This window comes from Heptranchias perlo, chromosome 34 (assembly GCF_035084215.1).
Source record: "Heptranchias perlo isolate sHepPer1 chromosome 34, sHepPer1.hap1, whole genome shotgun sequence".
Classification (NCBI taxonomy): domain Eukaryota; kingdom Metazoa; phylum Chordata; class Chondrichthyes; order Hexanchiformes; family Hexanchidae; genus Heptranchias; species Heptranchias perlo.
This window is the reverse complement of record NC_090358.1, coordinates 17,904,789-17,931,893: the sequence shown is the minus strand read 5'-3', so window position 1 is coordinate 17,931,893 and position 27,105 is coordinate 17,904,789. Positions and strand designations below refer to the sequence as shown.

The window sequence follows — 27,105 nt, the reverse complement described above, 5'->3', positions numbered from 1 at the left end:
TTTTAAAGGATCCTCTGGGGAAGAGTGATCTTAATGTGATAGAATTTCACATTGAGTTTGAGAGTGATGTAGTTAAGTCTAAAACTAGGGTCTTAAATTTAAACAAGGCCAATTATGTAGGTATGAGGGGCGAGTTGTCTACGGTAGATTGGGAAATTAGATTAAAAGATATGACAGTAGATAAACAATGGTGAACATTTAAAGAAATAATTCATAATTCCCAACGAATATAAATACCCTTGAGGAATAAAAACTCCACAGGAAAAGTGATCCAACCATGGTTAACTAGCGAAGTTAAGGATAGTATTAGATTAAAAAAAGAGGCTTACACTGTTTCCAAAAAGAGTAGTAAGCCTGAGGATTGGGAGGGGTTTAGAAATCAGCAAAGGATGACCAAGAAATTGATAAAGAGGGAGAAAATTGAATATGAGAGTAAACTAGCAAGAAATGTAAAAACGGATTGCAAGAGCTTCTACAAGTATATAAAAAGGAAGAGATTAGTAAAAGTAAACGTGTGTCCCTTAGAGGCAGAGACAGGAGAAATTATAATGGGGAATAAGGAAATGGCAGAGACGTTAAACAAATATTTTATATCTGTCTTCACAGTAGAAGACACAAAAATAAACCGGAAATAGTGAGGAACCAAGGATCTAATGAGAGAGAGGAACTTAAAGTGATTAATATTAGTAAAGAAAAAGCATTGGAAAAATTTAAGGAACTAAAAGCTGACAAATCCCCTAGACCTGATGGCCTACATCCTAGGATTTTAAAAGAGGTGGTTGCAGAGATAGTGGATCCATTGGTTTTGATCTTCCAGAATTCCCTAGATTCTAGAATGGTCCTCGTGGATTGGAAGATAGCAAATATAACCCCGCTATTCAAGAAAGGAGGGAGAGAGAAAACAGGGTACAATAGGCCAGTTAGCCTGACATCCATAGCAGCAAAAATGCTAGAATCTATTATTATGGACGTAGTAACAGGGCACTTAGAAAATCATAATATGATTAAGCAGAGTCAACACGGTTTTATGAAAGGGAAATCGAGTTTGACAAATCTATTAGAATTTTTTGAGGGTGTAACTAGCAGGGTAGATAAGGGGGAACCAGTGGATGTAATATATTTGGATTTTCAAAAGGTAAGGTGCCACAAAAGAGGTTGTTACACAAGACTCGGGCTCATGGGATTGGGGGTAAAAAATCAGCATGGATAGAGGATTGGTTAACGGACAGAAAACAGAGAGTAGGAATAAATGGGTCATGTTCAGTTTGGCAGGCTGTAACTGTGGTGCTGCAAGGATCAGTGCTTGGACCTCAGCTATTTACAATCTATATTAATGACTTAGATGAAGGGACCGAGTGTAATATATCCATGTTTGCTGATGATACAAAGCTAGGTGGGAAAGTAAGCTGTGAGGAGGATACAAAGAGTCTGCAAAGGGATATAGTCAGGTTAAGTGAGTGGGCAAGAAGAGTGGGCAGATGGAGTATAATGTGGGGAAATGTGAGGTTATTCACTTTGGTAGGAAAAATTGAATTTTTTTAAATGGTGAGAAACTATTAAATATTGGTGTTCAGAAGGATTTGGATGTCCTTGTACACAAAACACAGAAAGTTAGCATGTAGGTACAGCAAGCAATTAAGAAGGCAAATGGCATGTTGCCCTTTATTGCAAGGGGATTGGAATACAAGAGTTAGGAAGTCTTGCTGCAATTGTACAGGGCTTTGGTAAGACCATATCTGGAGTATTGTGTACAGTTTTGGTCTCCTTGCCTAAGGAAGGATATACTTGCTTTAGAGGTGGTGCAATGAAGGTTCACTAGATTGATTCCTGAGATTAGAGGGTTGTCCTATGAGGAAAGATTGAGTAAAATGGGCCTATACTCTCTGGAGTTTAGAAGAATGAGAGATGATCTCATTGAAACATATAAGATTTTAAGAGTGCTTGACAAGGTAGAAGCTGAGAGGATGTTTCCCCAGGCTGGAGAGTCTAGAACTAGGGGACATATTCTCAGGATAAGGGGTCAAACATTTAGGACTGAGATGAGGAGGAATTTCTTCACTCAAAGGGCTGTGAATATTTGGAATTCTCTACCCCAGAGGGCTGTGGATGTTCAGTCGTTGATTATTTTCAAGACTGTGATCGATAGATTTTTGGACTGTAAGGGAATCAAGGGATATGGGGATCAGGCCGGAAAGTGGAGTTGAGGTCAAAGATCAGCCATGATCTTATTGAATGACGAAGCAGGCTCAAGGGGCTGTATCGGCTAGTCCTGCTCCTATTTCTTATGTTTCTTATTAAAAACAATGTTTTTTTAAAACTGCTTATATCCCCATTCACAAGAGATTTAATAGAATCTGTTTTAGGAGACTTTTTATCTACTGGCTCCCAATTCCTTCTACAGACCTCACTTTGGCTGTTCCTGATAATCAGCTCCAAACCTGTCCATGAGGGTTTTGTTGGAAACACCAGAGGAAACACTGTTTAACATATGACGTGTCTTATGCCAGTGAACTACTGGAACCCCCGCCTCCTGTACATACACATTAAATGCACACAGTGCTATATAAAAACAGCATGAGATTCGCTGGGACAGTAATTATATTCATACATTTGCAACCAGAGCACTCTAACACCCACTTTCTCCAACTGTGGCAGCTGTGCAGGGCCCAACTAAAGAAGTATCAAATAAAAAAATGCATATGCAAAACTATATCTCCCATCATTTTGATATTTGATATCATTTGATATCTATCTGTCAGAATACTCTTGCAAATTTCATGTGGGATATTCTTTTGGCGTGTGGGAGCCTAGCTAATATTTTTAATGTATGAATGTAAAGTAGACAGTACAATTCCCCTTAAGGTTTTGATTATAATGATGAATCTTTTTTCTTATTTTTAAGTTTAATCATCAAACTGAATTGCTTCCCTTTGCAATTCACAATTTGAAGCGCTGGTCTCTGAAAACTCGATCAAATCGCTGATTGTCACTCAGTCGAAGCTTATGGCACAGTAGTTGGAGTTGACGATGTCATTGAAGCAGTACAGTTAATTCAGTTACTTTTTTTAATGTGATGGGCACTTAAGTTATTCCACTGGTGACTAATTAAAATTATTATTTAATTCATTAGTATCGCATCTGATGTCCGATTGTAAAAGAAATCAGCGGTATTTTTTGTTCCGCTGAGTAGATATGAATTGACAGCCATGAAATGTCAAATATTCTGATTAATTACTCTTCTTTTTAAAACACAGCTGCACCTTTATTTCAAGGAGATATTTTTGCATGTGTTCTCTAGCAATTCAGTAAATAGTCCACAACATTTTTGTGTAGGAATCCAGAATCTTCATTTTAACTATGCTATCCAAGCTTACTTTCAGATAAATTATGGTATGCAATTACACACCATAGAATTACAGTAATTCTGTTCAAATTTGTACCTGTGCAATATGATAAGTTTTGATGGATGATGAAAATATTCAAAATGAACTGATTATGTTTTGTACAAAAACATATCATCCTGGATTTTCCTCTTTTGGCATAGTTTACACCAAAAAGGCTAATGGTGGGTTTTACAGTCAAATGAAACGATGTTGTTTACACCCAATTTTCCCAGGTTAGCTCATTAGTATAATGTAAGGTGTAGACTTGGACAGGGATTAGGGAGCACACTAGTAGTGAGAGTGGAAAATTGTCTTATCCATACCTCTATGAGTTGAATAAGATTGTTTCTAAATAGTTATTTTTATTCCCACCACAAAAAAAATCTGACCTTAAATTGCTGAATAAACATTAATGGCTTTGTATGCTTTGTGTATCTGATGCCCAGGAGTTTTAATTTGCCAATAAACCTTCCAAGCATCTGAGAGTCTGAATCCCATTTGTTGCTAAGTATTCAACTCAGTACAGAATGTGCATATGTCAGTTTTCTTTAAGGATATGCATGCATCATCCCTTATTTTGTATGTGGTAACTTTTGATACTCAAGTCCTTGAAAGACCAGGCTTTAGGACTGTTTGTTTTACAATCGAATATTCTGTAGATCATTAAAACAAATTATATGGAGCATGGTAGCATGGTTAATAAAGGACAGATTAAATATGCATTTTGTACATTGGTTTGTGCTGACAGTGATATCAGCATTCTTGTACAGGACAGTATTACTCAACTTTGGGTGGCACTCCTAACTAATGCCTTGCTCAAGGAACGCTGTAATTTTTTAAATTTCAAAATATAATTTATTTCATAAAATTTAAGGATTATACACAGTTCAATGTAGATGGCACAATTACAATTCAAAAACAATACAATACAGATCATGCACAATACGATTCCATTATTACAATTTAAAACACAGTACATATCTTCTAATACATGCTGTACAGTACAAGGTGAAATGGCCTTACACGGTGGCCTTTCCCCATAGAGCCTTTGCATCGGCTGCACTTCACTTCAGTGCATCCCGCAGCACATATTCCTGGATCTTGGAGTGTGCCAATCGGCAACACTCAGTTGTGGACAGCTCCTTCAGCTGGAAGACCAGCAGGTTTCAGGCAGACCAAAGGACCTCCATTACTGAGTTGATGGTCTTCCAGCAGCAGTTGATATCTGTCTCGGTGTGCATCCCAGGGAACAGCCAATAGAGCATAGTGTCCTGTGTTACCGAGCTGTTGGGGATGGACCGGGACAGATACCAACGCATCTCTCTCCACCTTCTGTGTGAAGGGGCAGTCCACCAGGACAATCTCGTCCCTGCTGCAGCCTCGAAGGCAGCTCGCGGTGACACTGAGGTGCTGTGCGTGTAGGAAAGACCGCACTGAAAGAGCCCTTCTCATCACCATCCAAGCTACACCCTGGTGCCTGTTGGTCAGTTCCAGCGACGAGATGTTCTGGAATGCTGTAATGTGCTGCACCATCGCCTGATGGGACGTGGACCTGTGCCTGTGATTCCCCGCACAGTGAGCTCCTGATTGCAAACATCTCGCTGCTGACTGTTGCTAAGTAGAAGCCAGACACTTCCTCACAGTTCTGTTTTAATAATGGTCTTTGCTTGCTGTATTGAGATATTTCTATAACTTTCTTTTGCTTTCCTTTCCTGGAGAGCAAGGAGAGGGAACAGCTCTGAGCCCCAGCTCAAACAACATTCCACAGCCAGAGACTGGAGGCCCAGCAAAACATGAAGTACAAAGTCTCCAGGGTTCCTGATGAAGGGGAGGTACTCCTTATTAAGAGTATCACTGGTATAGAACACAATCTTATTGATTAGATTGATAGGATCATTTGATTCTTGGATCTTATATTAATTCTAAATCAATTATTGGCTGTGGCCCTACTGAGCACAATCGCCAGAGATTTTTTTTTGGGAGTACAAAAACATTAATTCACATATTTTGTATTACAACAATTTCTATTAGTTAACTGAAGTTTTTTTTCTCATCACTTACCATTTGCATTTTAACCCATCTCAACAGACTCTTGCTGCCCGAAAAGCAGGTATATCTTTTGCCATGATCAACAGAACCTCTCTAAACAATCAAGAATTGGTATGTATGTTTCTTTACTAGTAACTTGCTTGTGACGTTAACCTCGGTCAGTTGATAAATTATTTTTTTTATATGTACAAGATGGTGAGAATTTGGATGAGTGACTTTAGAAATTTGTTTGAAAGCACTACCTACTGGCCAGACCCTGCAACTGCATTGTTGCAAGCAATTGTTCACATGCAGGAATTATGGGCTAAATGTTTACATAGGCATTTTCAATGTTAAACGCTGACAAAAAGCATTACTGCGATGCATGAGAACAGGAGTTTGAACAGGAAACTTGCATGTACATGAGATTTTTTAATAACATATAGATATTTTTATTGATTCAACTATATGCTGAAGAGTTGTATTATGGAAGTAGAATAGCAGTTCTTTTCAAATAGCAAAACTCCAAGTATAACCACTCTAAAAAGCTAAAGTTAGGTGACCAGTTTAAAAACCATACCAATAAACATATTCTAAATCAATTTCTAAACTTATACAAACTTATCACTCCTTCAAACACGCTACACAAGGCATTTCAGAATCTCACCCACCAGTTTAAATATCACCAAATAATTTCTAGGGAAAGAGAGTCAATAAGGTGAAAATGTGCATTAAGAACAATTGATATTGTAGAAAAGAATAAAATAAGACATTTATTAAAAAGGTTACCATGATTAAATTTATCCCTCCCATAGGCTAGTGCACCAGTTGTTTAAGATAATTGGGGAGTACACTAAAGGTAAACCTCTCTAAATAATGGTTATATCACGAGAGGCCCTGAAATGTCCGAGTTGAAAATAAAGTGATCTGATTGGATGGTGAGCTGTTCTGACTTATAAGTTCAATTAAATGACATCAAACATTGAAATCCCATGAAGTTAAAAAGAGCATTAGGTAGCAGCAGAGCATATCTAATTAAATGAATTGTGCTGTGAATCAGAGTCTTAACCCAAAAATGCATATTAAGTGCGGAATGATTAAAATTTTGCTTCTAAAAATAACTAACAAGTCACATGTATAGAATATGAGAGACATAATGTTAGTTATTCTCATTGTCACTTTGCACAAAATTACATTAAGGAATCCTCAAGACAAATTGAAAAGCATAAATGTAAGTGTCAGTTGGAATGATCTCTCTTAAAGACTCCCTTGTGTCTCCATTTTAAAAGTATTCAATCCACATCTCTGACTGTAACATACAAGAGATGAATGAAATAGCTTTCAATATGTATCACTCACAGATTTCACACACCAGAATTCAATCTTTGTTACAGATGCCAAGGAGCATACAGGGTAAGATAAGGCAGAAAAGGAAAGCTTATGTCAGACACCGAGAACGCAATGCTACAGAAAGCGTAGAGGAGTATTAAAAAGTGCAGGGGTGAAATTAAAAAGGAAATTAGGAAGGCAAAGAGAGGGCATGAAAAAATATTGGCAAGTAAAATCAAGGAAAACCCAAAGATGTTTTATAAATACATTGAGAGCAAAAGGATAACTAAGGAAAGAGTAGGGCCTATTAGAGACCAAAAAGGTAACCTACGTGTGGAGGCGGAAGATGTAGGTATGGTTCTTAATGAATACTTTGCATCTGTCTTCACAAAAGAGAGGGACGATGCAGACATTGTAGTTAAGGAGGAGGAGTGTGAAATATTGGATGGGATAAACTTAGTGAGAGAGGAAGTATTAAGGGGATTAGCATCTTTGAAAATAGATAAATCACCAGGGCCGGATGAAATGTATCCCAGGCTGTTAAAAGAAGAAAGGGAGGAAATAGCAGAAGCTCTGACCATCATTTTCCAATCCTTACTGGATACAGGCATGGTACCAGAGGATTGGAGGACTGCTAACATTATACCATTGTTTGAAAAGGGAGCGAGGGATAGACCGAGTAATTACACACCAGTCAGCCTAACCTCAGTGGTGGGCAAATTATTGGAATCAATTCTGAGGGATAGGATAAACCATCATTTAGAAAGGCACGGAGTAGGGACAGTTACCATGGATTTGTTAAGGGAAGGTCATGTCTAACTAACTTGATTGAATTTTTTGAGGAGGTAACAAGGAGGGTCGATGAGGTCACTGCATTTGATGTATGGATTTTAGCAAAGCTTTTGACAAGGTCCCACATGGCAGACTGGTTAAAAAAGTACAAGTCCATGGGGTCCAAGGGAGAGTGGCAAGTTGGATCCAAAATTTGCTCAGTGGCAGGAAGCAAAGGGTAATGGTCGACGGGTGTTTTTGCGACTGGAAGGCTGTTTCCAGTGGGGTTCCGCAGGGCTCAGTACTAGGTCCATTGATTTTTGTGATATATATTAATGATTTGGACCTAAATGTAGGAGGCATGATTAAGAAGTTTGCAGATGATACAAGATGGTTAAGAAGGCATATGGAATGCTCTCCTTTATCAACTGAGGCATAGAATATAAGAGGTTATGCTAGAACTCTATAAAACACTAGTTAGGCCACAGCTTGAGTACTGTGTAGAGTTCTGGTCACCACATTACAGGAAGGATGTAATTGCACTAGACAGGAGATTTACGAGGATGTTGCCAGGACTGGAGAATTTTAGCTATGAGGAAAGATTGGATAGGCTGGGGTTGTTTTCCTTGGAACAGAGGAGGCTGAGGGGTGATTTAATTGAGGTGTATAAAATTATGAGAGTCCTAGATACAGTGGATAGGAAGGACTTATTTCCCTTAGCAGAGAGGTCAATAACAAGGGGGCACAGATTTAAAGTGATTGGTGGAAGGATTAGAGGGGAGAGGATGGTAGTGGTCTGGAACTCACTGCCTGAAAGGGTGGTAGAAGCAGAAACTCTCAACTCATTTAAAAAGTACCTGGATGTGCACCTGAAGTGCCGTGACCTACAAGGCTACGGACCAAGTACTGGAAAATGGGATTAGGCTGGGTGGCTCATTTTCAGCCGGTACGGAATCGATGGGCCGAATGGCCTCCTTTTGTGCCGTAAATTTTCTATGATTCTTCTATGCAAAAGAGTTTTTTTTAAAGCCAAGCATTTCATCCTAGTTTTTAACCTGGAGACAGAAATTTAGAAGCAATTTATTGACATCTAATTCACCTTCAGAATTACAAGCAGGGACATTTACTTGGCTTCCCACAGGGAGTACCTGATCAAAGACCTTAAAGAAATGGACTTTATTAGCAACTAAACCTCACAACTGTGTTTCAGACCCAGGCTATCCAAGAGCAATGCCACAGGAAATCTGATAATGTATATAAAAATTATAATTCAGTAATTCAAACCTGAATACCACAAATATACTACATGTTTATTTAGTATGTGTGAGAATTAATCCATATTGTATTTTTATTAATGCAGAACTGTACATGGCTATTCACACAAACTTGAGCACTGAAAAACTATATCAACAAATCCTACCCCATTTCTATTTGCTGTCCAAACAGATATTCTCCAACAAGCCTTTCAGTGTTGCCATTTGTTTGCTTTATGAAGTATATTACTACGCCTGGACACCACGTGTATCTCCAAAAGCACATTTAACTATGAGTCAAAAAGAAAAGATTTGGCCGAATGAATTGACAGATGTAATGTTCAGAAGATTACTTATAACCAGAGTCAAGTAGAAGCTGTTAGTTTCAGTGATAGTTTTATTGCATCTCTAGTTCTATTAATCTAGTCATGGCATGGAATAGTCTAGTGAATTTGATATACCCATATCTTGTTAAAGCTTTTAAAGCAGTGCTTCACATTAACAAGTGTAGGTATTTCTTGATCCTACTTTCAGCAGAAGTCACATGTTTACAAGAAAACATTACAGGCCTTAATCTACCCAATATCATCAACCACTCCGCACAATTTTGATGTTTGGACAGCAACTACTCCTACTTACTGCTATGAATGTGAGGGGCTGCTTTGGGGCATAGCCAGGCAAGGCATGCGATGTACAGAGTGCAGTGTCAAATGCCATGAAAAGTGTCAAGACCTTCTAAATGCTGACTGTTTACAACGTAAGTATTTTTGCTGACAAAATATTGTGCGTGTCTCATGTCCAGAGAGAGAGAGAGAGAGAGCGCAAGAGAAAGAAACCTAAGTTTAATGTCTCATTTGAATGACAGCAACTCGACAGTGCAGCATTCCTCAGTCGTGTACTGAAATGGCAGCCTAGATTGTGCTCAGTTTCTGCTCATCCCACTCAGTTCATCCAGCTTACCCATCAATGCTCCCAAAACCCCCTCAACACTTCCAGTCCCCCTCACTGCTCCCACAACCCAGTCCCCCTCCAATACGTCTACCCTCAGTCCACCTACATTTCAGCTGTACCTGCTGGTCCCACACCTCAGTCCCCTGTTCTCCTAAACTGTTCACTGACTGTCCGCAGACATCAGCACCCACCCCCACCAAGTGTCCCCATTTCCCCAACCTCCTGAGCCCTTCCAATTTCTAGACTCCTTGAGTGCTTCCACCCCACTGATTGCTCCCAGACAACAGTCCACTCCCCCAAGCTGGATAGTCCATTTGAGTAATCCCATACCACATCTCTTCCCCTGTTTCCCCCCCCCCCAAATCAGTCCTGCCCAAGCCCAGCCCTCTGCAAAGTCCCCTTAGATTCCAGACTGCAGCCCCACGAACTGTTCCAGACACCAGCACTCCCACACCCATCCTGCATGATTACTCCTAGGCCCAGTCTCTTTCTCAAGTCCCTCCTTCAATCCAACCCACATTCCCACCCCACCTCCTTGATTCTTCTTGGTCACACCCTCTCCCCAGTTCCTCTTCCACGTCTCTGTCATCCCCTCCCTCACCTGCAACCTAATATATGTTACCTCTTGTCTTACTGTGTACCCCTCAGGGATAAGTATTGAGTACATCAATAAAAGAACATGTGCAAGAGCCATTCACACATTGGATGCAAACCATTAATGGTTTAGAAAGTAGGTCAGTAAATGTTCAAGGAGTTTAAACTAGATTATAAAAAATTCAGAAGTTGTTTTTAAGCCTAATTATTCCATTTAACTGAGCTAACTAGCAACTTGATTTTAAAAAAGTGGGAAAACTAACCATAAATTAGCATTTTGACTGGACCTAATTTTATAATTTACAAAGATGAAAAAAAATTGATCATGTTGCTGAAAAGTGCTAAGAGCAAACATCCCAGTGAGACCATCAGTTTAAAAAGGCCTTGGGCTACATTCAGTCATATACATTTTCTAGTGAGTTCATTTTAGTGGTTTATAACTTCCAAAAAAATTTGTATTCACCAGAACATTTTTGATTTTCTCTAGAAATGCAATTGAACTACATAACAGTCTGGCTGTTTGGAGTTCAATTTCAGAAAAAATTAAATGATTTAACACAGATTGTACCACTGGGGTCAGACCATCAAAATGCTTTTGGTGGTTTTTACTTCACAAATCTAGCTCATTTAAAATTCTAAATAACTAACTGGTTTCACATTTCCAATTTCAGGAGCAGCTGAGAAAAGTTCAAAACATGGTGCAGAGGACAAAACACAAAACATCATCACAGCCATGAAGGAAAGAATGAAAATTAGAGAGAGAAACAAACCAGAGATTTTTGAGCTGATACAAGAGCAATTTCAAGTGTCTAAAGAAGACTATGTGCAACATTTGAAAACAGCAAAGCAGAGTGTATTGGATGGAACTTCAAAGTGGTCAGCAAAGATAAACATAACAGGTTAGATTATCCATAGCATATTTTCCGAAGCAATTATATTTACTACATAAGAATAAGACATGAGGAAATATCTTATAACAATTGTCCAGAATATATTGTTTTGGTATTTTTCAGACTTGACATACTGTATGTTAAATAAAACATGTACATCTTATTATATTAGTAATTACATTGTCTGGGCTGGATATCAATTGTTTATGTTCAATGTCCAATGATCTCCAAACCCCTTAAGATTACGGACTAGCTGGTGGAGTAAATTTGCAAACTACTTTGCCTCTAACATCCTAGGCTGATGAGGTAAAAGTCTCCTTTTTCATGTTGTTGTAAGGGCCCTCTATAAAATGGGTAAGAATGAATCCAATTTGGCACAAATTGAAAAGACCTTTTTTATTAGAGAAGCCATAAAGATGACTTGTGTGAGAAGTAGAAAAGTCAAATTAGTGCAGTAAGAGGTGCTCTTCTGAAGTTGGGTTTAAGGCACATTATTGGGACAGAGGCAGCCTAATGGCTCATCTGAACCTTGTTATAACTTGAGAATGTTTGATTCTTTGACATGAGTTGCAAGAAATGAAAAGTGTTCCATTCCAAAGCATGTTATTACATTCTTCGTGGGCACAAAATTTCCCCCTTCCATGAATTTCCTGAAATGTCCTCTTCCTTGTAACCTTTAGTAAGAGGTATCAGAATAAAGCATGCCTGATACTAACTACCCGGATATAAAATAACTGCATAAATTCCCTAATCTAAAATGACCACATTGATCTACTTTAACCTATCCTGTATTTCACCAAAAAAATGTTTAATTAATTTCCTCAGGAAATTTCCAGCCAAAGGTCTGGAAACCCTCCCTTATATTCTCCAAATTATTTTCAGGAGCAAATCTTTCTATTTGCTTTTAATCTGATTGATTTCAGATCTTTGAAAGGGACAGTTCGCCTTTCTGCGTAGCCCTGGTGACCAGTAGCTCCAACAAATATGATTTTATCTTAAAGATCTGATCTAATTAATGCTGTTTATTTCGATGTCCCAGAACTTGAATCAAGTCGTGATGGAACCAAGTGACGAAGTAAAGATCTTGAACTGAATAAGTTGCAGGCTAGGATTTCATGTGGTCCTGAGAAGGCCATTGTAGATAGGAGCACAATCACACAAATAGTGCACACACACAAAAACCCCAAAGATAAATATAAACAATACCAAAAAAAAAGAAAAAAAGTGCAAGAAGAACAAAATCATACTTTAAAAGGTACTAGGAACATTTTAAAACATTAAATAAAATTGTCTTCCCCTTTAAGAGCTTCACAGATGGAGCTTCCCTTTTACCCACTCCAGATGGGCAAGCAAACCTCACAGTGTGATTCAATTTTAAATGGATGGAAAATTGCACTCTGCCTTAGTTACAACCATTATAACAGTTGTATGGATTATAGTGATTAAATACATTATAATGGATTTCAGTATTTAAATGAAGTTTTCACACATTCGCCTGACACTGCTCAAAACAGGTGGTGATCTGTCACTATGGATCCCTGACTGACTTCCTGTGCTCTGCTTACCCACGCTGCACTGGCATCGTCAGCAATGCATAACAAGATTGTCCTATGATGTATCTAGTAGTAATGACTTCTAGTCCAAATCCCTGTGCGCCATATCTATCTGATTGTCTGTAAACAGTATCATACCTGTTTGTACATCCAAAATGATTTACAATGTGCAGTAATGTACTCTTAGAAGCTCTTTGCCTTTTGGGAAATCTCACTTGGTGAGATTTGAAGAGTTAATCTTATTTTAAGACAAATGTACCATTTAACTGATTAAATTAGAGAAATATATGATTGAGTAAATCTCCTATAATGTTCTGATGTTAGCTTTATTTAATATCTTCCACTGTCTAGGACAGAAGGCAGTTTCATTTGAATAAATCTGTAAGGCATCCAGAATGTTTACTGGGGTGCTTGTGAAACCAGATAATCCCCAAATCACATTACTTTTTTTTACAGAAAAGTTCACTTGAACATTTCTGCCAATTTATGTTCCACTATCATGGAGCTTAATATGAAACCAAGGGGAGTAATTGATGTATTATTAGCTGGAGTTGATGTACCAGGTTTTAGATTTGTAAATCCTCATAAAGTGTCTCAGTCCTAATTAGGTCCATCCTCTTTTACTTTTAATCATCCCTTAGGGGGGATGTCAGGAGACCTTCTATTATAAAACCCTGCTTTGTGTGTTGGGAGAAAATCACGGATCAGCCCCAGTACAATTGCAGCAGAATGTTCATTTTGAAAATATTGAGTTATCCTCCAAACAAATGTGTTTCCCTGAGGGTTTCCAGATTTGCCCAAAATTAGATCTGGCACAGCAAAAATGGACATTCAGGGAACTGGATTTGCCCTTGGAACATAGATGTTTCTTCCTCACCTACTCAGTACTACCAGCGTCGTCTACTTTGCAAGTCAAAGGCTAAGTTCTGCCTGCGTTCCGTTCCACACCCATGTTGCAAAACAATTGTTTTGCATTTAAAATGAGAAAATAGGCTAATTCCCATGCAGCTCTTCTGCAGTTTCATAGCTTGTCTCAATCAAATGTGCTGCCCATATAATGGCTAATTGAATTTCAAACTCTTCACCCTTGGAAAGCACATGCACTGTCTTAGAGAGGAGTTGAGGCTATTGATGGTGGGCATCACCTTTACAGACATCTCCTGCTCCACTGAGTCAAAATGACCAAAGTGTTGACATGGTCCAGTCCAAAAACTTCCACTTTCAATATCCTGTTTTAACCTTTGTGCTTCCTATTTACAATCCATCGCTGAAGGATCTGATTTGCAGCCCACAAATATCATGTTTTACCCAAATTCAGCCTAGACTTCTTTTAAATCTGGCCTACATGATCTATTCCTTTCCCTATCCCCTTCAAAAAATCATTTTTGGCAGGTAACGAAAGTACAAGTTCCAAAAGACATTCAGCACTCAAAAGGGTTAATCTGCGCCATTTCATTTCAGTGATGTGTGCCAGTTCACATACACCGATCTGAAACATTGTCCCACGTTGATTTGGAGCCCTGAGTAGAAAATAAGCAACGGCACAACGGGATATCATTTGGCATCCTAACCCCAGAGGGGAACGAACATTGCCTGTTGCTCAGAGTAAATAATCCCATTACCGATAATTTTCAACCCTTTACCCACCCAAGTAAGAAGTTAGTCCAAGGGGCTAGATAAGAGAAATCAGCATAAAAATTCTTTGCATGCAAAGAAAGGATCAAGTGAGACATGGTTGGATAATTACTTGCCCTGTCTTCTAAGCTACCATCTGGTCCATGATTGATACTACCAACATGTACAACACAACCTTTCCTCTCAATGTCACAATCTACAGTTCACTAAATTTGCACCGTTCTGTGCCGAGTGGGAGTGCTCAAATTCAATTTGACAAGTAAGATGTGACTTCCAAGCATGTCAAATCTCAGAAGATTACAAGTTTATCCACAGCTATCTGCTCCTAATATCCCCTCAAAACTGGAATGAATAAATGACTTTGAGCTTTCCTTTCCTCCCACAAGTAATTTATCCCACTGTGAAAGAAAGAAGGAAAAAGTGATGGTGGTATTACATAGCATACATTCCTAAATTCAACCCAGTGACTACAAGCCATAAAATTCAACGAGTGGCTGAGCCAAGCTGATTTTAGTGTGGTATCAGGATGGGCACTGCAGTTGGCCTCAATTTCCCTGGGTAAAAGAGGAGAAAACTAGCCAGGATTCCTGCTCCCGATTGTTATTCAGTGACCCCTGGTTGATCTGTGTGTGTGGACACACAGGGTGAGGGCAGGATTGGGCACAGCTATATTGCACTATGGTCAAATAGCCTGATGATACTAACTGCCAAGGCTCACACATGACTCCCAATAGCCACTTAAGTGAAGGACTGGAAGGTGATTGGAAACCATCAAACTATACAAGCGAGATGCTGATGTCTTCAGAAGAGAAGCAAAGGAAGAAAATTGCCAAGAAAATAAATTGTTTTTATATATTATTTCAGCAATATAATGAAAAGTTCACTGATTTTATATTTAGCTAAATTTTCACTTCGACTTTTTAAGTTAGCATGAACTTTAAAAAATGGTCTAAAATACATTTTACCATTTCTGAAAGTAAAGCAGTAACAGCCCAAGGAATCAAACTGTTGCACTTTTCTGCAGATTTTAGTACAATTGTTGCTAACTTTCCTGAAAATCTCTCAGGTTAATAACTACAAGTAGGTTGATAAACTCACACAAATTATTTTAAAGAAAAAGATTTTTTTTTAAATTCCTTAATGTCAGTGAAAAAGTCAGCATGAGTAAGAAGGATTTTCATTTACAGTCTAGTCCTCTTAAACCAAAGTTGCTTAATTCAAAATATCTGTTAATTTGAATTGAAATCATACAGAATATGCAGTGTTTTATTTAAATTGCTTAATTCGAACTGCTGAATAATTTGCTTTTGAGCAATAAATGACTTTGAATTAACAGGAATAGTTATATATGCCCTTAGAACATCTCTCAGAAACATCTCAAAGCTTCACATAGAAATAATTACTTTGAGGTGAAGCAACTATTGTTATGAAACCAAACATAGAGCAGCAAACCTGCTTTATGGGGTAAATTTACTGATGCTGCACTCAAGAAGAGCACAGGTTGGAAGATTGGTGGTTCAGTGTTGTATTCCTATCTCTGACCCGAGCTCCCTTTGAGTGGGGCTCCCCTTTTGGTGTGCTGGACCAGTGAATTGATCCTAATAGTCATACTGGCCGTTTGTTAGCATTAGTGAACAGAGGAAGAGATGCCAGTATGTAATTAGTCATATTTTAATTTTTACACGTCTGATTGAAGTTATTTATTAAATATTCCAAGCTTTTCTTTGTGCGTACAGTGCTTTGTGCTCAGGGTTTACAAGCAAAAGACAAGACGGGCTCGAGTGACCCATACGTCACAGTGCAAGTGGGTAAAACCAAAAGGAGGACCAAAACCATTTTTGGGAATCTCAACCCAAGCTGGGATGAAAAATTTCACTTGTAAGTACTGGAGTATAATTTGAAATGTTTGCTGTGAGTTCTCATACTTTATGAGTCAATCTTGGAATCTGTATTCATGTGAGATGTTTGTATGTGTGTGTGTATATATATATATTTTCACCCTCATTGAAGATCCCTTTATCTCTCAAATTTCTAGTAAAATGTAAGACTTGGCAAAAGTGAAAAAAACACAGATGCTCGAGTTGTGTTCCCAAAGCAATTTTCTTCACTCATATCACCAAGCAAATCAAGATATAAGGAACTTGTTTCATTGACTTATCTGGTGCAAAGTAACCAGCGTCAAAGATTTCCTGTGTGAAAAAATTATTTTTTTTAAGACCAAAGGAAGGCTGATCATGAAAACAAAGGAAGATATGTACAAAAATTCCACGCCCTTATATGTGTACCGAGGGAGGCCCGAGAAAGCAGCTGCTTTGCCTGTCCAAAATTGGTGTTGGGAGACTGGAAACATTTTCGGGTTCAGTCATTCATTTGAATGCTGCTGGTCAGTTGCGAGTGCCTAAGGCACCCTGCTGCAGCTCGCCAGTTGTGGGAGGATGGGAAATAGATGGCTCCTAGGCTGAGCTGGTCGGCAGGGCGGGCCTGGGTAGGGAAGGGGTGAGCTGATCCCGGGGGAAGGGGGGTGGTTCAGCAAAGGCTAGCAGTGGACTGCAGTAATTTTGTGGAGCATGGAGGAACACTTATGCTCCTTCTGGCCCTGAAAATATTCTCCCTCCAAATATTCTGGGCTTTTTTCTTGAGAGGCCACCAGTGGTCCCTTTAAGGACCGCTGGTTGGGCTGCTCATTGCCTAGTATAAATGAGCAGAGCGTCTGCGGTGCACACTCTGCCCATTTGTATCTGAAAACACCACCAGGATGGTTGGCGCAATGGATATATTCAGCAGTACATCTGAGGAGGAGGCATGGCGTGCAGTTCTGAGAGTTGCAGCTCCACAAGACAGAGGTGCGCCACAAGGACTTGCAGAAGAGCAGAGAGAGGAAGAACGGAGGGGCCAACATCGCAGGAGGCACTACCCTCGTGAGAGGATCTACAGGCAGAGGCTGAGTTTCCTGGACCTATCCGAGGAGCAGTGCCTCTGAAGGCTGAGATTGAGTGGCCAGGTGGTCGCAGACATCTGCATGTTCCTTCATGCAGAGCTGCTCCCGAATGGGCCTTGTGGCCACGCGTTGCCCGTCTCAGTTAAAGTCACCACTGCCCTCAATTTCTTCGCCTCCGGATCCTTCCAGGGCATCACCAGTGACATCACCAGGATCTCTCAATTGTCTGCACATAAGTACATACGACAGGTCACAGGTGGCTTATTTGCCAGGGTATCCAACTACGTCAACTTCCCCATCGGCGTTATCAGCCAGACTGAGAGGGCAGTGGGTTTCCACTCTCTGGCTGGCTTCCTACGGGTACAGGGCACAATTAATTGCACACACGTAGCAATCCGAGCACCTCCACATGAGCCAGGAATCTTCATCAACAGAAAGGGATATCCCTCCACCAATGCACAGCTGGTTCGTGACCACCGGATGAGGTTTCTGTGGGTGTGTGCCAAATTCCCTGGCAGCTGCCATGATTCCTTCATTCTGCGGGAATCCAGTATCCCGGCTTTCTTTCACGCACAAAACAGACTTAAGGGCTGGCTCCTTGGAGACAAGGGATACCCCCTGCAGACGTAGCTCATGACACCTCTGAAAACCCCCACCAGTGAGGCACAGCAGAGGTACATTGACACATCACGACCAGGTCTGTCAATGAACAAGCCATAGGAATGCTGAAGATGTGCTTCAGGTGTCGGGATCAATCTGGGGGAGCCCTTCAGTACTCACTGGCGAGGGTGTGTAGAATAATAGTCGTGTGTTGTGTCCTGCACAACATCGCTCAACAGAGAGGGTTAGAGGTGGATGAGGTCCCATGCGCTCAAGAAGTAGCCGCACCTGCCATCGACATTGAAGAAGAAGATGAGGAGGATGACGATAGGCAAACCATCGGCAGAGCAGCGTCTCACCTGGCTGCGCTTTCACAAAAGGGACTCAAGACTCAAGAATGGGCAAGACGTGGCAGTGGTGGTGAGAATCATAACATTTAATGTGAATTTAACAAAAAACAAATATAAATGAAAAACATGACAGTCTGTCAGATACCATTGTGCATACCCTTGGTGATTACAAAACCTTCCACTCCCTCTTTCTACAGCTTCTACGTGGTGCATCCCCTGTGGCTGCGGCAGAGGTAGTGGCAGATTGCTCAGATTCAAGCCCGGACTGCATAGATGCTTTCGGCCTATGACCTCTGGGCTTCGGAGCCCATGAGGGCCCCTCCAAATACTGTTCTGCCTGCACCTGTGCAGGGGCAGACTTGGCTATCTGGAGAGGAGGCAGCATTGCGGGTATCAGTTGAGGGGGAGGCTACGGGTGAGACGTGGGAGTGCTTTGAGTGGCGTCCCCAATTCCATGTCCCCTTTCGCCATCATTCCTCCCCCATGCCATGGCTACAGCACTCCTGCCACTCTGCTGGACAACAGCTTGGAGCAGATCTGTGACGCGTTCTAAGGCCACGGCTAAAGTATCTGTCTGCCTGTTTAAGGTGACAGACGTGTTGGCAAGCAGAGTCCATACGGCCAATGCCAGGGCCTGAATGGACTCATTTGTGAACCGTGCTTGAAGCTCAATGGAGGCTGCCATTCCCGCACTTATCTGTGCCATCAATCCACTAATGCTGGAGGTGGACTCCTTGAGCCTCTGCGTCAATGTGGAGACTGAGCGTGGTAAGTCTTCCAGTACCTCACAAAGGTACGTCTGTACCCCTATCATTCTCCTTTTCAAGGATGGCCCCTGGGGTTCAGCATCTGTGCCAAGCTGGGCAGAGTTTGGAGAGGAGTGCGCCCACCAACACGACCCTCCACCGCTGCCCCTGCCACCAGTATCTGCTCGTGCTCACTTGTGTGTGGTGACTCCCCAATTACCTCTCTAATAGGACCCACTAAGGTGTGAGTATCTACGCTGGTAAATAGCTCACTAAGATGTGATGGTGCCCCCTCAGAGGTAGGGAGCTCCTCTGAGGAATCGCCCTCGTCTACTTCTTCAGTCCGTGACGCCTCTGGAAGAGAACATACAGCAATATTAAACATCATCACAGAAGTAATGTTGCAATGAGCATACTGAGATGTACAACAGGTCAATCATTGATAACATCCATCCATGTTGTGTGTGAGGGATGTTAAAGTTCTGTCACCAGACGTTTGTGGGGTGCCAGTCTCGGCATCCCCGACGGCCAGGCATTCCACCATTCGACTTATCTCCAAGGCTGCCTCCTCCGCCACTATTTGTGGAGGCCCTCCTCCAGTCCTCACGCTCTCCCTTGCATTTTGCACTCTCTTCTCCTACAAGGGGACAAAGTACAGACGTATGAGGGTGACGTGGTCAACCGATGGATGCATTGCTTTGGGTCAGGATGAGAATGAAGCGGATGCATCAGAGGGTGACTGGAAGATGGGTTCACAAATCGGGGGGGGGGGGGGGGGGGGCGTGAAGAAGTGCACAGAAAGTGAAGGCAACTTGACACTGAGCTTTAAGTGAGCGTGAGGAGTGATGTGATGGAGTAGGCTTTGCAGGGCAGTGTGAGGTCAGGTGTGGGGGGGGGTGGAGTTCACCACAGAATGCAGGTTAATCAGTAACTGTACTGACTTTTTCTGACCTGGTTAGGTCATTAAATGGTTTTCTGCATTGCAGCCACGACTGGGGCACTGTGCTCCTGCTGCTTACCTGGTCTGCCACCTCCAGCTACACCTTCTTTGTGGCAGAACCAGGTTTCTTCCTCCTGTCTGATGGATATAGGACCTCCATCCTGTTTCTCACAGCGCCCAGTAATGTCTCCTGGGTGGCGGTTGAGAACCTGGGTGCTGGCTTTCCTCTAGGACGTTCTATACTCATTTTGCCGCCTTTCTCCTTCAAACTGCGTTGCTGGAGTGGCCCTTTAAATAGTGGGCTTTAAACGTGTCATGTGGGTGCGCAGTCTGCCCGCTGCGCAGCTTGAGGACACAAAACCCGGAAGTTTAGTTAAGTGGCTTCAATTGAGTCGCGATCACTTGGGAACACGCGCAAAATTTTTTTCCGGGTTTCCTACTCACTTATTGACCCCCCGCCCCAGCTGAGGTCCCGCCTCATAGTTAAAATTTAGGCCCTAGTTTTTTACTGCAAGGTACATTTTCTTATTTCCAATCTAAATTGGATAGTACGTGTGATGAGATCAATAGCTGCATCGAGTTACATTGAGTCTACAGCACAGAAATAGGCCATTCGGCTGGCGTTTATGCTCCACACAAGCCTCCTCCCTCCCTACTTCATCTAACCCCACCAGCATACCCTTCTATTCCTTTTTCCCTGGTCTGCTTATGTAGCTTCCCCTTAAATGCATCTATGCTATTTGACTCAACTACTCCTTGTGGTAGCGCGTTCTACATTCTTACCACTCTTTAGATAAAGAAGTTCCTCCTGAATTCCCTTTTGGATTGATTATCTTAAACTGATGACCTCTAGTTTTGGACTCTCCCACAAGTGGAAACATTTTCTCAACGTCTACCCTTTCATTATCTTAAAGACCTCTATCAGGTCAGCCCTCAGCCTTCTCTTTTCTAGAGAAAAGAGCCCCAGCCTTTCCTGATAACTATATCCTCTCAGTTCCAGTATCATCATTGTGAATCCTTTTTTTTAAGCTGTGGCAACAATAGCTGGGATCAGATCTGCAAATCATTTAGCCTTTGAGACATCAATGTAGGTTAATAGAGGATGTTTGTCTGGCAAATGCACATGTCTGTACATTGGCAGAATCAGTGATTTTAAATTCCAAACCTCTAAATCTCTGCTTAGCAGCTGTTCCAAATGTAATGAAAAAACAGCTTAAGTGCAGCTGAAAGCACGGTTTGTATGTAGACAAAAGACAAAGCTTTGCAATACCACCTCCATTTCATTTACATGGGATATAATTTCTTCCTCCTGTTTCAACCCCAGAAGTGTGTGTCATATGCAAATGGCAAATATCTGGCATTACAGATCTCTCTTTTTCTGTCCCCAATGTCCCTTAAAACTAATGCACAGAGGACATTAGAGACAGGAAATTGAGCCCCATACACTTTTAGTGGAGATATAAATGAATTTATGTGCAACAAGTACATCCGTTTCCAGCATTGAGGTTTTCCATTTAAACTTTTGCCTGTGAGATTCTGATTGTACACCTGATTGATATGAATTAAACATTTTGCAACAAGCTTCACTAATGGCTCAGTAGGTAAGTGTAATATGTGGTGTGGTACTGGAACAGACACAACAGGAAAGTCCCAGATTCCCGCCCTGTTCTTGCTGAGTTTACAGTGGGGCTTTCCATTGGCTTCAGGGCTCCTGGCCTGAGAGGGGAAAAAAATCAACCAGGATTTCAACGCCTGGATATCATTCAGTGACTCCTGAACACAAGCATTGGAGGCAGTACAAAGAAGAGTCACAAGGTTGACCCCTGGTCTTAATGGTCTAGATTATGAAGAATGACTGGAGAAACTTGGGGGGAGAAATTGGTTCTCTTTGTGCTCGTTTTCTGGGCAGACAACGAGTGCAAAAAATACCAATTTTTGAGGGCAATATTGCCTCAAAGCACCTGAAAGACATCTGACCCCATATTGGGTCAGGCAAATTTGTGGTATCTTTGGATGTCGCCTAAATCAGGCGTTAGACCATTTACATATCTTGCTGAGGGGCCTCGCGTCTGCTTTAGGACCCTTCTGCTAAATTGGCCGGCGCTGGGCCTGGTCCACTAAGGAATCTTCAACAGTGACTGCAGCTAAGCAGCAGTTGCCCAACAAAAAAGTGAATACGTTTGACGTGGAGCCGAGTGGAGCAGGAGTGCTCTACATCAGAATCACTGCAGGCGAGTCAAGCAGCCCGAAATTCAGCCTTGTGAAATGGGCGAGCTGCCTCGAGGTGCGACAGGCACCAGCAGCTCACCCAAATGATTGAAATGAGGCTCGAGTGAGCCTTGGGCCTCCTGGTTTTGGTGTGTGCTACCTGCACGATGTTGGTTATGCATCTGAAAACAGGCCGTAACCAATTTCTACCCCTTGGGCTTTTGAGCCTTGAAAGGAAGCATCAAAGAGATGATCTTACAGAGGAATGTAAGATGATTAAGGAAATAGAAAAGGTAAATCCAGAATATTATTTTACATTAAATCCTGCAAGTAGGACAAAGGGGGCCATAGGTTCGGATTAGTAAAAGGTAAATTTAAAACTGATATCAGGAACTTTCTCAACACAAAATGTGACCAACGCATAGAATGTTCTCCTAGATGGAGTAGTGGAGGTGGAAAGCCTGATATCATTTAATAAACAAATGGATGCTGCAGTGGGTGGGAATTATTAGGGCGTTTCTGGATGGGGGAGCTAAGATGGAACGAATGGCCACCTTCGTTCTTAATTATCTTGTGAATTAATGTAACATGGGCCTTTTTTGTAAAATGAAAATGCTCTAACAATACAGAGGTCAAAGTCAAATTGAGAGTTGGCATTCCTGGCAATGACAACCTGGATATTTCAAAGTACACAGCATAAGGCTGGAACTTGCTTTCATTGATTTTATTGCATGAATGGTTAACTGCGGGGTGTCCAAATGGTGTCTCGTGAGCCACATACAGCACTTCTGCAGGTGTAGGATGACTCTTGGTTGCTTTAATTAGCTTCACTGTCCAGGTGTTCCTCCCTGGTGCGAGAGGAGCAGAACAAAACAAAACCAGCAGTATCCCTTCCATTTTGACCTGGCTAGACTACATATTTTGAACTAATTGTAATATATTAACTATTTACTGCTGGGAGTGCAGAAAAAAACTCATGCCTTCTCAACTATAGCACTAAATGAAGATAGTGATCGGAAACTCACATTTTATCTTTGTGAAAAATGTAACTTTTCATTTTATAGTTAAGATATTTTTAGGGAAGCTTCTTAATGAACCTCCTCCCAAATTGTTTATAGTGGATTAAGCAGATCAAAAAAAAAGTTAATTGCCATTTTTTCTATCTCCTATGCACAGTCAAGTCCCTAATTTCAGTACAGTGGCAAGAACTGGTTATAGGATGTAGCAAGGGACAAGGTTTCTTTAAGTTAGCACACAGGACTTTGTAAAAATAAAATATAGTTATTGAACTTCGGTGTTCGGTAATGAACTTGACTTTAGGTTTTTATTTCTAGGTATATAAAATTCTAACAGGACTAGACAGACTAGATGCAGGGAGGATGTTCCCATTGGCTGGGGAGTCCAGAACCAGGGGTCACAGTCCCAGGAGAGGGGGTATGCCATTTAGAACCGAGATGAGGAGAAATTTCTTCACTCGGAGGGTGGTGAACCTGTGGAATTCTCTACCACAGAAGGCAGTGGAGGCCAAGTCATTAGATGTATTCAAGAAGGAGATAGATATATTTCTTAATGCTAAAGGGATCAAGGGATATGGGGAAAAAGCAGGAACAGGGTACTGAGTTAGACGATCAGCCATGATCATTTTGAATGGTGGAGCAGGCCCGAAGGGCTGAATGGCCTACTCTTGCTCCTATTTTCTATGTTTCTATGTTTAGGTTGTAATCTAGAACACCCATTGTTTTCCAATCTGCTGTCACAGACGTCAGTTGTGTTTATTTCTTCAAACTTGTTTTTGCTAGATTTTTTTAGATCATTCTGGTATGCTCTCTCTTCCCCCTCTTCCTCATTCTCAAAAATGCTCTGAATGTATTTGTGAAATAAGGTTATTTGAGGAAAAAAGTTTGTGAAATTTGGGACAGGACCTTGTTTCTCTGGGTTTTCACACTTTTTTTTGTTCCTGGGAAATTCTGGGGTCAGACGCAACTAAAAAATTAACATGTTGAGAGGAACAAAAACACAAGAAGCAGATGTACTGATGTGCCAGCACCTAATCCTAGTGCAGGTGGGGCCAGCTGCCATTTCAAAGGCTGGTCTCGCTTTCGTAATTGATTGAAATTGCCGTTCAAAACAGGCATGTTTAAAATTAGTATTTTGAAGCAAAAAATATTCTTGCATTGTATTGATGTTGAGAGTATTTGTGAGCGTTCCAATACTCTATATTTAAAGCTTATGGCTGCTTGTTGGTATAAAATTGCCTTTTCCGGCATTTGAGCTTTGAAAGGTTTTCCACCTCTGGCTTAAAGCCTGATATCAAATTTCTTCCTTCTATTTTTAAATATTCAAAATACACAGATTAATGGCTCCATTGGAAAAAGCATAGAATTTGATCCTAGGCACTACAGTAACTTCGCCAATAGTGATTTCCAGGCTCTAATGCAAAATGTTTCTGCACGTGTGGTCAGTCCTTACATGAATTCAATAAAGATTTAGTATTATGCCACACAGGATTAAAATCAGAAAGAGATCGAAGAGAATTAAAACTCACATGGTAAACAGAGATTTACTCTGTAGGAACATAGGCACAGGAATAGGCCATTTTGCCCCTCGAGCCTGTTCCACCATTCAATTAGATCCTGGCTGATCTGTACCTCAACTCCATTTACCTGCCTTTGATCCCCTTACCTAATAAAAATCTGTGGATCCCAGTCATGAAAATTTCAATTGACCCAGCATCTACAGCCTTTTGGGTGAGTGAATTCCACATTTCCACTACGTTTTGTGTGAAAAAGTGCTTCCTAATTTCACTCCTGAATGGCCTAGCTATTAAGATTGTGCCTATTTGTTCTGGATTCCCCTACCAGAGGATATCTGGTATCTACCCAATCGAATTTCTTCATGATTTTAATCACCTCAATTAGATCATTCCTCAACCTTCTAAACTCAAAGAACTACAACCCAAGTTTATGCAACTTGTCCTCATAATTTAACCCATTAAGCCCTGGTATCATTCTGGTGAATCTGCACTGTACCCCCTCCAAGGCCAATATAGCCTTCCTGAGATGTGGTGCTCAGAACTGATTGCAATATTCCAGATGGGGTCTGACCAAGGCTCTGTACAAATGACGCATGAATTTCCCACTTTTGAATTCCAACCCCCTTGAGATAAAAGCCGATATTCCATTAGCCTTTATGATTACTTATTGTATCCATGCACTAGCTTTTAGTGATTTGTGTACCTAGACACCCAAATCCCTTTACTCCTCCACAGTTTCTAATCTCTCTCCATTAAGAAAATATTCCGATTTGTCTTTCTGAGATCCAAAGTGAATTACTTCGGACTTCCCCACATTGAACTCCAACTGCCACAGTTTTGTCCACTCACTTAATCTGTCTGTCCCTTTGTAACTTCCTGCTCCTATCCATACAACATACTGTTCCTCCTAACAGCTTCATCTGCAAACTTGAATATATGACACTCTATTTCTTCATCCAAGTCATTGATATATATGGTGAAAAGCTGAGGCATTAGTGCAGATCCTTGGGGAACATCAGGTCACATTCCTGCAATCAAAATTCATTCCCTTTATCCTTACTTTCTGACTCCTGTCTCCCAACCAATTAATCCATGTCCCTGGGTTACCTCCAATTCCATGTGCTCTTAGTTTTGCTAATAGACTCTTGTACGGAACCTTACCTTCTGGAAGGCTATATAGACAACAGCCATAGATGCTCCACTGTCCACCTTGTTCGTGACTGCCTCAAAAAATTCAACTAGATTAGTCAGACATGACCTGCCCTTCACAAATCCATGCTGATTCTCTTTAATCAGCTCACGTTTAAATGCTCAATCACTCAGTCTCTGATGATAGATTACAGTATCCTCCCCATAACTGACATTAAGCTGACAGGTCTATAGTTTCCTGATTTCTCCCTCCCTCCTGTCCTAAATAATGGAATGATATTTGCAGTTTTCCAACCCAAGGGCACAATTCCCGAATCTAAAGAGCTTTGAAAAATTATGACAAAAGCATCTACAATTTCCCTACCTGTTTCTTTTAATACCCTAGGGGTGGAAACCATCAGGTCCTGGAGATTTGTTTACTTTAAGATCCATTATTTTCTCCATTACCATTTTTTTAACATATTAAATCCACTAAGTTCCTCTCCTTGACTTAGTTTTAAGTTCCCTTTTACAGCTGGTATTTTGTCCTTTTCCTCTACTGTGAAAACGCATATGAAGTACTCATTTAACAAGTTTGCCATTTCCTTATTATCCATTGTAGTCTCACTTGCATCTGTCTTTGTATGGTGGTGTCTGTTCTCAATAGTCACCTTATAATATGACATTCATATTAAAGAAAATTCTGTCATCCTCCTCATATTTACTCTGGGTGGGATTCATTTCATAAATACTGTAAATCATAGTATCATAGCACGGTACAGCGCAGGAGGAGGCCATTCAGTCTATCATGCCTGTGCCGGCTCTTTGAAAGAGCTATCCAATCAGTCCCATTCCCCTGCTCTTTCCCCATCACCCTGTAAATTTTCCCCCTTCAAGTATTTATCCAATTCCCTTTTGAAGGTTACTATTGAATCTGCTTCCACCACCCTTTCAGGCAGTGCATTCCAGATCATAACAACTCGTTGCGTAAAAAAATGTTTCCTCATGTCGCCTCTGGCTTTTTTGTCGATCACCTTAAATGTATGTGTTTTTTTCCTGTGGACTATAATCTTACAACTTTGTGCCTTAAAACAATGTTTCACTAATTTATATTACAAATGTGTTTTTCAATAGATTCCATTATGGTATAAATGGTTATCCTTATAATTTTACTATATGCAATTTACTTCAAATATCCCCAATCTGAGCAAAGCAATATCCAAAATCTTGGCAGGTCATTCTTTAGTTTGCATTATTTTTTCATAATTTATGAAG

The 27,105-nt window shown here is 40.9% G+C and overlaps 1 protein-coding gene across 6 annotated transcripts in view; it reads left to right on the top strand.

Annotated features, from left to right (window-relative positions):
• LOC137301857 (protein unc-13 homolog C-like) overlaps positions 1–27,105 on the top strand; it is a 514,180-nt gene that overhangs the window by 284,843 nt on the left and 202,232 nt on the right. For 3 of the 6 annotated variants that reach the window (XM_067971546.1, XM_067971545.1, XM_067971543.1), the window contains 4 exons: positions 5,472–5,543; positions 9,299–9,521; positions 10,981–11,208; positions 16,124–16,265. In XM_067971546.1, the coding sequence (XP_067827647.1) occupies positions 5,472–5,543; positions 9,299–9,521; positions 10,981–11,208; positions 16,124–16,265 (665 nt within the window). The remainder of the gene's footprint in view (positions 1–5,471; positions 5,544–9,298; positions 9,522–10,980; positions 11,209–16,123; positions 16,266–27,105) is intronic. The other 3 variants (XM_067971544.1, XM_067971542.1, XM_067971541.1) reach the window with 1 other exon arrangement.